The 11,087-nt window shown below is 40.4% G+C and overlaps 1 protein-coding gene across 3 annotated transcripts in view; it reads right to left on the bottom strand.

Annotated features, from left to right (window-relative positions):
- Window positions 1–489: 489 nt before the first annotated feature.
- The window catches only part of LOC136260491 (putative neutral sphingomyelinase), an 11,382-nt gene continuing 784 nt past the window's right edge, over window positions 490–11,087 (bottom strand). Inside the window, exons 1-5 of one of the 3 annotated variants that reach the window (XM_066054231.1) lie at window positions 9,999–10,003; window positions 9,852–9,951; window positions 9,127–9,313; window positions 1,068–1,524; window positions 490–1,017 (exon numbers count right to left, since the gene is read on the bottom strand). In XM_066054231.1, coding sequence (XP_065910303.1) covers window positions 719–1,017; window positions 1,068–1,524; window positions 9,127–9,313; window positions 9,852–9,904 — 996 coding nt within the window. In that variant the 5' untranslated portion in view covers window positions 9,905–9,951; window positions 9,999–10,003 and the 3' untranslated portion in view covers window positions 490–718. Of the gene's footprint in view, window positions 1,018–1,067; window positions 1,525–9,126; window positions 9,314–9,851; window positions 9,952–9,998; window positions 10,004–11,087 lie in introns of those variants that run through there. The other 2 variants (XM_066054229.1, XM_066054230.1) reach the window with 2 other exon arrangements.

Below are 11,087 nucleotides of genomic sequence, written 5' to 3'. Positions count from 1 at the left end.
AATTTATACTTGGTCACAAATGGTGTGTAGTTTCTAATAGAATGAACTGTGTTTGTTTGGTCATGGATGAATGTCACATTTGACTGTTAGACCAAAGCTGCAGTGAAATATGCAGCCAGCTAACTTGTGGCATTATGGATAGCCATTTAAAAATGATCGCTTGCTATTATATGAAACTATGTAATTCGTGCAGTAGCTATTGCATCACAATGCAATTTATGTATTAGAATACTTGCACAGTCCTCAAATAGCTACAGCATGGCTATGAAATGATTGAGTGGCGAAGTAAAATTTCTGTTAAATTTCTCCACATGGACAGTGCATCACTATATGGATAACCGAAAGAAACAGCCAAATTAAAATTTTGCTGAGCCTAGTTACATCAAGTTCTTCCAAACAGCTATAGCATATTATTACCAACATTTGAAATCGATCAATTATATACACCTATTTCTGTACATAGATTACTATTCTTGATGACTGACAATATCAAATTGCCATGATGCATGGCATAGCTTTGTGTAAATAGTTATAAGTAGTGGATCAGGTATCAGTATAATATTATAGCTAATTTAAAAAGCAAGCAATTGGCTGATTAAGCATACCAAATCAGGGACCTATCCTGACAACATTATGCAATCAACTACTACATTAAATACAAAACATATTATGTATGAAATAAATGTCTACAATAAATATCAATTAATAATGAAGCATATTATGTCATATAGTAATGGAGATCACTGAGTACATTCTGCTGTCCTGATAGTTGGCCCAGTGCAACTAATGAACCTATCACATTCCTACCAATTACTAACCATAAAAATGAAAACAATACAGCTTGCAATACAAAAGACACCAAATAATATGTGATGGCTATAGATACAATGACCATGAGAAGTAGCAAAAATATCCAGCTATAAATCAACCTGGAATGGGAGAAATATAACTGCTTCAGTGTACTTGTTCTTTCTGCTAACAAACTCCTCACTTCTCTGAATACAGCTTGTTTATTTTCTACACAAAGTGACTACATTTAATAACATTACAATGCACAACTCACTAACCAGAATTAAATTGTATTTCTGTAGTAGTTGCAACCTCTTCCCTGTGCTGTACTCCCAACAATACATTCACTCCAACGTGATCAGAATAGTTGAATGTTTTGCCTGGAATCAACCCCTCCATAGTAATGTTGAACTTCCTTTTAGCAAATACCCAGTTAGATTTCAAGTCACTATACATTACATAGTCAATCCTTTCTGGCATTGATCCCCTACTCTTGTACATATTATCAATACGATTACATGTGTAGGAATCTTCACAAGCAGGACAAGACGTGTAGCTACAATCTTCATGATAGAATGGGTCCTGCAGTTCCATACAGGTGGTTAGCAATTTCAAAGCAGGTTGGTTAGGCCATGTGTTCAGATCTCCACACAGCACAACAAGATCATTCCCTCTAGTGTGGTGAACAAACTGCATGCATTCAAACAACTGGCTCTCTCGAAAATCAGGATTAGTCTGTGAAATCAATAATAGGTAGGTATCTGATACATGCGATCAACTAAATAACTAAACACATATCACATGTAGCTATGACATTAAAATCAGTGTAGAAATATATGTCAAGCAGCTGAGGAAACTGCATGAGAAACCATGTCAGTGGTGCTAGTACAGCTGTTCAGTTTATGGACCAGTTTATGGACCACTCATCAATGCTCAAAACTTGTGTAGTGTTATGTATTACTTTTGTAATGTAATGAATGTAATTAGTGTTTGGTTGAGAATCATATATAATAGTTGTTGTGCCTCGTGTGTCTTTATATTCTTACATTGGTGCCAAAACCCGATGGTGACAGGAGGAGGACTTACCCTACATGATGAAGATTCATGTTCGTGGTTCAAGAGGTTAGAGGTCTGTGTGGCAGCAAATGGCTGGGAAGTTGCAAAGAAACTGTTACATCTTCTTACATTGCTTAGGGGCCATGCCTGGGCGGTTTTCGACTCTCTGAGAGAAACTGAAACGGACACTTACGAGCACTTAAAGGCTGCACTCCTTAGTCCAGATACTGAAGAAGACAGGCTGGCAGCTAGCGAGAGATTATCCTTGAGAAAGTTTCGAGATGGGGGAGAGAGTACTGACGAATCAGCTTGTGACCTAGAAAGACTACTGGACAGGGCAACACTGGGACTTCCTGCGAATGTGAGAGATACCAAGCTAAGGTTTCACCTAATTAATTCGCTTCCAGAGAAGGTCACGTTTCAGCTGAAGCTCCTGCCTAAAGGCACCATTGCAGAAACTATGGCCAAGGCCAGAGAGCATTTATAGCCGAGCGGATGAAGCCAAGGTCGTCAACCAAGTTCAGGACACAGTGGCAACTACTAGATTGGACCAAATGGAGGCTACATTACAGAATCTGTCTGAACAGCTAATGACTCTTAGCACACAATGAAGACAAGTCACAATTGTGGTAGGCAAGATCATCTTGCCAGGAATTGTAGTATGCGGCATCCACCTACAGTGCCAACCTGTTTTAATTGTGAGAAGAGAGGACACCTAGTACGAAACTGCTAGGACCAGGGAAATGGCAGAGGGAGCATCTCGACTCAGCGAGCAGGAAGTGCTCCCAGACATAAGTGAGTGCTCGCACAACACATTCCAGCAATCACACACCCACACAATCAAGATATAGTTACATGCATAACAGGTAGTATAAATAACAAGGCAACACAAACGCTTCTTGACTCAGGGGCCTCCTGTTCAGTGGTTAGTAAGAAGCATGTTGATGTCCCAAACATGTCCCCTGAGCAGTGCATTCAGTTTATTAATACAGATGGCAGATCTTTTACACCACTAGGCACATCACTGATGACAGTGACTCTAAGGGAGCTGTCAACAGATCACAATTTCATAGTGGTTAACCAGCTATTTATACCTGTCATACTGGGATGCGACTTCATGTCTCAATATTGCATCGTCCTAGATATTAAAGGCAGAACAGTGCACCAGTCTGAGCACCCAACATACAAGCTTCCCCTAGACACTTGGAGGACTGAGAATTGCAATCCCCTGATTGTGGACGAGGATCTGTAACAGGACTTACCACCAAAAAGCACTAGTCACTGTTATTTTGACCTGCCCGAGTATGCTCACCCATCCCTACAGGAAGTCATAGATGAGTACAAGGGACTATTCTCACAACAGCTAGGACAAACCAATATCACACGGCACTTCATCAATACAGGTGACGCACAACCAGTGAAGGACGCACAACCAGTGAAGGTCCCACCCTGACCCATCCCCTTCCACCTTGTTGACCAAGTCCGACGTCAACTTAAGGACATGGTGCTAGAGGGAGTCATCCAACCCGGTAGTAGTCCATGGTGTGCCCCAGCAGTCTATGTGCCCAGAGAGATACGCATTTGTGTAGACTTTGTTCAACTAAACCGTGTGACCAAGAAGGACTCATACCCAGTTCCAAGGGCAGACAGACCTATTCAACGGCTGGCAGGCAAACAAGTATTTTCTAAGTTGGACTTGGAAGAGTGCTTACTGGCAGTTTCCAATGGACCCAGAATCCATAGAAAAGATAGCTTTCAGCCCAGTATGGTTTGTGGGAATTTGTGGTTGTGCCTTACAGATTAACAGGAGCCACTCAGACCTGTAAGCGTGGCCTTGATGAATTATTCTGTGAGTGCCATGATTGTGTTGACAATTATGTAGACAACATTATTGTATTTTGAGATGATATGGACTCCCACACAGATGACTTACGACAAGTGCTAGAGAAGTTGACAGCAGCAGGTTTCACACTAAAGGGAACCAAATGCCTTCTGGGTCAGAGTTCAATCACTCATCTTGGCTTTCAGTACTCTGCCCAAGGAGTCTCTCCATCTGTTGACAAGACTAAAGCTATTGCAGATTGGCCAGTACCTAAAACTCCTAAGGAGCTCCAGTCCTTTTTAGGGTTTGCCAACTTTTACAGGAACTTTGCTCCAGGGTTTGCCAACATTTCCGCCCCACTCAATGATCTCACCAGCAACAAGGCATCATTCACCTGGACAGCCCGTCACCAAACAGCATGTGACACTCTCTGACGAAGCTTGATGTCACCTCCAATCCTGAGAAGGACAGACCACATCACACTAACAACAGATGCTTCTGATGTGGGATTAGGTGCAGTATTCTCCACCTCAAGACACACTGTCATAGAGTTTGCTAGCAGGGCATTAACTTCAGCAGAGAAAAACTACACTGCCACAGAGAAGGAGTGCCTGGCTATTGTGTGGGCCACATGCAAATTTTCCACTAACTTCTAGGTACTTCATTCACCCTAGAGACAGACCACAAACTCCTGGAGTGGTTAGGCGATAAGCTACTTTAAAGTCGTATGTACGCAGTTCGAGGGACCACCACTCTAGGCGTTGGGAACGAGCATGGCTCTGTTTGTGGTATTCTAGGGAAGGACAGTGCTGTCTCTGTCTAGATTGCCACTGTCACTTGTGGCCTGGGAGAAACCAATGACCCTACAACAACTTTCCACAGCCCAGGACAAGGATCCGGTGCTGTCAATAGTTCGAGCACAGTTGAAAGATCATCCGGGTGTCGTGCCAACTGCACCCAAGTGGCAAAAGTTTCCCCTCCGCTGCTATAAATAGCTGTGGTCCCAGCTTAAGCTCTTACATGAAATGAAGTATTATATCGTCAGGTAAAATCCCAACTATGATTAATGAGAAGATGCTTCTTGTTGTTCCCCAGTCCCTGCAACAATCCTGAATCTCATGATCAGGCAGGGCATCAGGGTGCAGAAAGAAACATTTGATAGACTCTCACAGGCAGCCTACTGGGTGGGCATGGCCAAAGCAGTGAGCCGGTATTGTAGCCACTGCTTCAACTGCCAAACTGCCAAGGCTCAACCCCACACTCCAGTCCCGCTGCAACCAGTGATTGCCTCTCGACCATGGGAACTAGTTGCGGTAGATGTGTTGAAGGTACCGATGTCACAATATGGCAATCAATATATCCTGGTGGCACAAGGCTACTTTTCCAAGAAGCCAATTGCCATGAAAGGCAGATTGAATTGTACAAATCCGGCCCACCAGAAAAATTGCACTCAGATCAGGGGCACAATTTTGAGAGCCATATCCTGTCAGAACTCTGCAAAGCATTTAAGATCTCGAAATCTCGCACTACTCCCTACCACCCTATGGGAGATAGTCTGGTAGAGCGCATGAACAGGATGCTGCTACACCTCTTACGCACTTACACACAGAACGAGGGAGATTGGGAAGATTATCTTCAGTTGCTGTTATACATTTATCGTACTACAAAACATTGTGTCACAGGCCTGTCGACACATGCAGTCCTCTTTAGGCGCAACCCCCCTTCCCCAACTATCCATTCTCTAGATGCTCCTGAGGCACTGGATCCTGCTGAATACAGACAGGAAGAAGCTCCTTGAACTAAAAGAACTTGTGGAAGCCAATATAACTGAGTCAGCAGCACAGCAACAGAAGTCATACCGCAGTGGAGATGAGATCAGACTAGCAAATGGACAGAAAGTACTTGTCAGCAACCCAACTCGTGGGAAACTTGATGCTTGGTGGACAGGACCCTGGGTGGTACAGAAACAAATTGATGCAACAAGCGTAAAGGTGAAGATGGGAACAAGAGAACAAGTAATTCACATGAATCGGATCCGCCCATTATTGCTGGAGGACACTTCACCTACTGAAACCCTCACTTGGGAACCTCCCCTGTTCACACATGCTAAGCAACACAGAAGAGGAGGGTGATTCTCCAAATCCAGTAGACGACAACCTGAGCTCAGGAAGAAAGGACAACTAGAAGTGGTCATGTAATTCGTCCAGTGGATTATTATGGATACTGACTTTATATAAATGTTTTTGTAGGACATTCTCTGTATAAGGGGACTTGCATTTAAGGGGGGAGATGTGTAGTGTTATATATTCCTTTTGTAATGTAATGAATGTAATTAGTGTTTGGTTGAGAATCACGTGATAATAGTTGTTGTGCCTCGTGTGTCTTTATATTCTTACACTTGTGTCAACAGTTTAATAGTTTACCCAAGATTTTCAAAAGAGGTGTCTCCTGAAACTGAATGGTGAGTAGTCATTTTTAGTTCACTGCTTTATTAGAGTACTCCTCAGAACAGACTAAGTATTACCATACTGTTTAGTAGGGTTCTCCTCTAAACTGTAAATTGCCATTAAAAACCTTCATACACACTAGTACATTAAAATTAATTTAGGGATCCAAGCAATAAAAAGTAGTGAAACAAGAGGTGAATGATGGTATTACAGAATAGCAGTGGAAAAATCCCTACATTGGCATATTATAACAAACATTTTCTTCAATGCCAAAGTAGGGATTTTCCCACCAAGCTATGCTGTAATACCATCATTCATCTTTTGTTTCACTACTTTTTATTACATGGATCCTTACTTCATTATTAAATTTTTAATATACTAGTTTATTAGGCTTTTTATTGTTATAGCATATACGTGTGACTGTTCTATTAAGGTGACTGCTGTATTAGAGTATCTCAAGTTAGCCTTTCACTACCAGGTGTGTGGCATATTTTCATTGTGCTAGCATTATGAGTACAGCTAGAACAATAATAACGGGGTATGTCATTGTAATCGAGTAAACAGATTGTAAAGAGGTGTGGTCTCAGGCAGTTCTCGAGCATTATTAATAAACCAATATCACGTTAACAGGCATGGTTGAGCAGGTGTGGTATTAAACCTATTGTGAAGTTACCAAGCATAAGCATTTAAATAAATTTGTGGCATCCAAATATGCTGCTGAAGGAAGTGTTTATGGGAAAATTAATGTCTCAAAATAGTTTCATCGCATGAAGAAGGATGAAGACAGCCTGATTGAAGATAAAAGGAAAGACAAGGCGTAGAGGACACACACTCGTCAGAACCTCAGAAGGCACATCCCACTGGTGAGTTTGCTATTGTGGCGTAAAATGGTGGCTGTATGTTGTTTCATTTGGCCTCCAGCCTTGCAACTGCGGTCAGGCAAGCAGGCTGTCAGATGATACTTTCAGTTTCTGTGATTTTAAATTCTATAGCAAGTGTTTTCTTGTTTTTAATGCTGTATTTGATGATAGATGGACTAATATTAACGCTCGATCATTATTAATCAACCAAGATCATGTTTATAGGCATGGCATTGACCTTATAAAGGTGACTTTGTCGCATAAGGTGTTTCTAGGATGATTTTTAAAGGCAAAATTTTAGGCAGCATGCTCATTTTTGGGGGATCCTTCGGCTACCGCACTGTTTGATATGATACGTGATGAAATCACTTTTACAGAATATCTTTAGTGTATCTAACTTCAAATTCAGCATTAAAAACAAGAAACACTCACAGACAGCTGGATATTGAATATTTTTAAATCACCAAGATCCAATCTTTGGTTTGCCTACCTGATCACAGTAAAGGCCACTACATGGAGTAGATACGTACATGTAGCTGCACCAATAAAACCGAGTATAAATGATCACTGATCCGACCATACCCCTAAACAATCAGAACACACTGCTTCGCACTTAACGACCAGTGAATTTCGCGACCATGTCCCTTAATGATCTAGCTGCAATCAGCTATAGTTTTGTTGTAGAAAACAAGACATGGCAACCACACCCCTTAATCTATTATGTAGCTCAGTCAAGACAAGTAGGGATTTTCCCACATGGCTATGTTGTAATAGCTACCATCATTCATACCTCAGTCAAGTCACGGTAATCACTAGTAATTACCACCGGTACACTTAGTTTTAAAAGGAAGTAAGTTTCCAATGATAGAAATTAGTGAAACAAAAGAGAGATAGGGCATCATATACACTTATTAGATAATGGTATGCATAATAAGCATTGATCTTTGGAGGATAATGAGGTCTGTAAAAAACACTAAGAGACTGCTAGAAGGTCCTTAAACTGGTTAGAAGGTTTCTAGCCAACTATGATAGAGACCTGCCAGCAGAAAGACCAAATTTCACTTCCGTTCATTGATTCGCTATGCTCTCCCTATATTGCGGCTAATAGCCTATAGCAGGCAACCAGTTATCACTTGTACATTCCTTCGAATTCTTGTAAGCATGTCTAACAAAATTCAATTATGGGAGCTAGAATCTAACATTGTAGCTATATGTTTGTTATGACAAATGGACAAATCCAAGAGATATCATGGAAAATTCTATTTAGAGCACATGTGCTTTAGTGCTTTACTCCTGTTAAGACCTAAGCTTCCTTATGAAATGGTTATTTTGTGTTATCTATAATGTAAGTGTGGTCAGTAATCAAAACTGTGCCATGTGTCACTCACTGTTCGTCATCACTCAAGCCTCTTCTTCAAACTGTAACAGTTTATATGCACCTGTTGCTGTGATGCCATGGGCACTCAACAACTCATAACTTTTAAACTTCTGATTCAGCCTAAGGCCGTAAAGTGTGTTCCATTTTATTGCGGATTCTAGATATGGGGCATATGTACATGGTAACCTTGGCAGTTCCCCCCTCCCCTGGAAACCTCCACACATGTGTATGTAGTATCAATGCAACAACTTGGCTTTCTAAGCAGGCAATAAGCTTTCAAAATGGTGGCTTCTGTGATGAGCATTTGATTATTTGTGTGGTAATCAAACTTGATTAGTGGTCAGACTGTGAGGTTTTTAAGCAGTTCTTGCCAGTGCCACAGGTGGCTACCACCATGGCCTAGCCTTTGTGTAGTAACAAGTCAAGTAGGATTACTTGTGTACAGTGGCACAAGGCACTATAGGAGGTTGGATGCAACATTCTATCCTACGGAATTCTTTGAACTAATTTCATACCATGCCAAACATTTCAAAGGACGAATTATACATCCCTACAATTATCCTTACAAACCTTCTCAGCACAACGTGTTATCATAGGCTAGGATCATGATGTGTGACAGACCTAACACTAACAGTTATGAATGACACAAGAACAAAATGGAAAACTAAGAAAGTGTGCACTGGTTTTTGTATTTATACCAAAGTGGTTGGCTTTACTAAATTCTTGTTACGTAATACTCAGATATTTGCATGTATCACACATATAATCACTCACATGTATATTGTACACTGAGACGTAACAATCATCGGATATTTTCAGACGGCACATGCCCACACCTTTGCCAGCAAACAGCTCTCCAGTGAACAAGTCAAATACACCACCTGATGCCACGAACTGGTGGAAACAAGAGCACACAATCTGATATCTTGAGAACACACACAATCCGCTTCCAATCACTGAGCTAAAAAAGAATAATGCATGAGATATGTAGCATTGTGTAAGTCAGTATAGTATTTCACGTAGTGTTCAGTAGTTTACTAGCTTCTGTATAAATAGCACTAGTGAAATTAGTTGCAGCCATGGTTGTTGTGTGCATTTATGCACTGTACATAAGGAGTCCAGAGATTGTATGTTTACATGGTGTGAATGACACAAGTAATATCTCCTGTAACTTTCACATTCCTACACAACATACAGCATGTACAAAACACACGCCAGTCCTTGTTCAATAATATACTAAATACAGTGCAATAAGACTTTATAATAGCCTCTCAAAATGATGTGGACTCGGCTATTCTAATAACCTCAGCCAGACAGCCACAGATACTCGGATACATGCAATGATCTACACTTAAGCTTTCAGCATGCATTTTAAAAATAAAATTCAGATGAACATTTAGTTATTCAATAATATAACATAACTGTAAACTTTATAAAATACAGCTTTTCAGACATCAACATTCCCATCAGATCAACAATTTCCAGTATCATATACATACCTGTAAAACATGTGAGAATATGGCAACAGGTCTCCAGTAATCTCCTTCATCATCTCATAATCCTCTTTACTCCATACCTGCCCACACAAACACAAGACAACTACAGTGACAAACATACAACAGAAATTTTAGGACCTATACACCCACATGAATCATTGGTAATGACATATGCAGTTGTTAGAGTATCAATAGGTGACCACTAGAATGTAAACAAGGTATATGTTAATTTAACCCATTAACAGCTGTATCCACAACGTAGCATGGCATTATAAATCACAAAAAGAATTTTTTTAAAACTTACTACTAATTGTTTTTATGTGTTTCATAGCAAGATGCACTACTAGTGTTAAAATGGACATGACAATGGAGGGTCCGTTTCTGGGATAACCGGATCCTTCCTGGACTAGTGCGTAATTATATTGTGTAATCATGGCTTCATGGGTAAATTATTTGTTCCTAGAATAGGCAACTTAAATCCTTGAGTTAAAAACAAACAAGACACTACCATACATTGATGGAGACAGGTGGAGACAATTGACTCTCAAATGTCTTATCTCGGATGAGGCATGGTGCACACGACAACATGTGCAACACTGAACATTTGTTGTCAATTGAATGCTCTATTAGAGTAGTGACTGTTCTATTAGAATATCACAAAAATCTAACTTCTTTGCCAAATATCTTCATATTGTACAGTTTATACATGTACAATATAACGGTCGTCTTTCTATTTATCCAGAATAATTCCCAGCCTGTTTTAGTGTGAATATTAGTACGGGGGGGGGCAAGTTCCTTATTTTATAGCGAGTACTTGATTAGGGCTGTGCAATAAGATTATTATGAAAGGTATCAATGTAATGTCATTATTTTCCGGTAGCATACATGCAACTTTCATATAATAAAGAAGGTAGTTTTCATTATCAGATAATAGTAAATTTCTGCATACTACAGGAAACCCATTAGATATTGAACATTTCCTGGATAATTTTCACCCCATTATGATTGGTGATGGCTTAGAGTAACATTTATGCAAGTATCGTGATAATGAGTAGCATTATCGAGACACCAGAAATTTTATTAACACACAGCCCTGCATAATTACTGAGTGTGTAAGTAATTATAAGGTAGCAGGACACGATTTGGTGATTGGGTCAGGAATTCTAATGTCACTGTGTTTGCTGGTCTTGGTGGCCATCAAGCAGGGAGCAAGCCTGGGAGTTTGGCAGCACAAAAAAA

This window comes from Dysidea avara, chromosome 7 (genome assembly GCF_963678975.1).
Source record: "Dysidea avara chromosome 7, odDysAvar1.4, whole genome shotgun sequence".
NCBI lineage: Eukaryota > Metazoa > Porifera > Demospongiae > Dictyoceratida > Dysideidae > Dysidea > Dysidea avara.
Note: the sequence above shows the minus strand (reverse complement) of the source record. Positions and strands in the feature narration are given on the sequence as shown.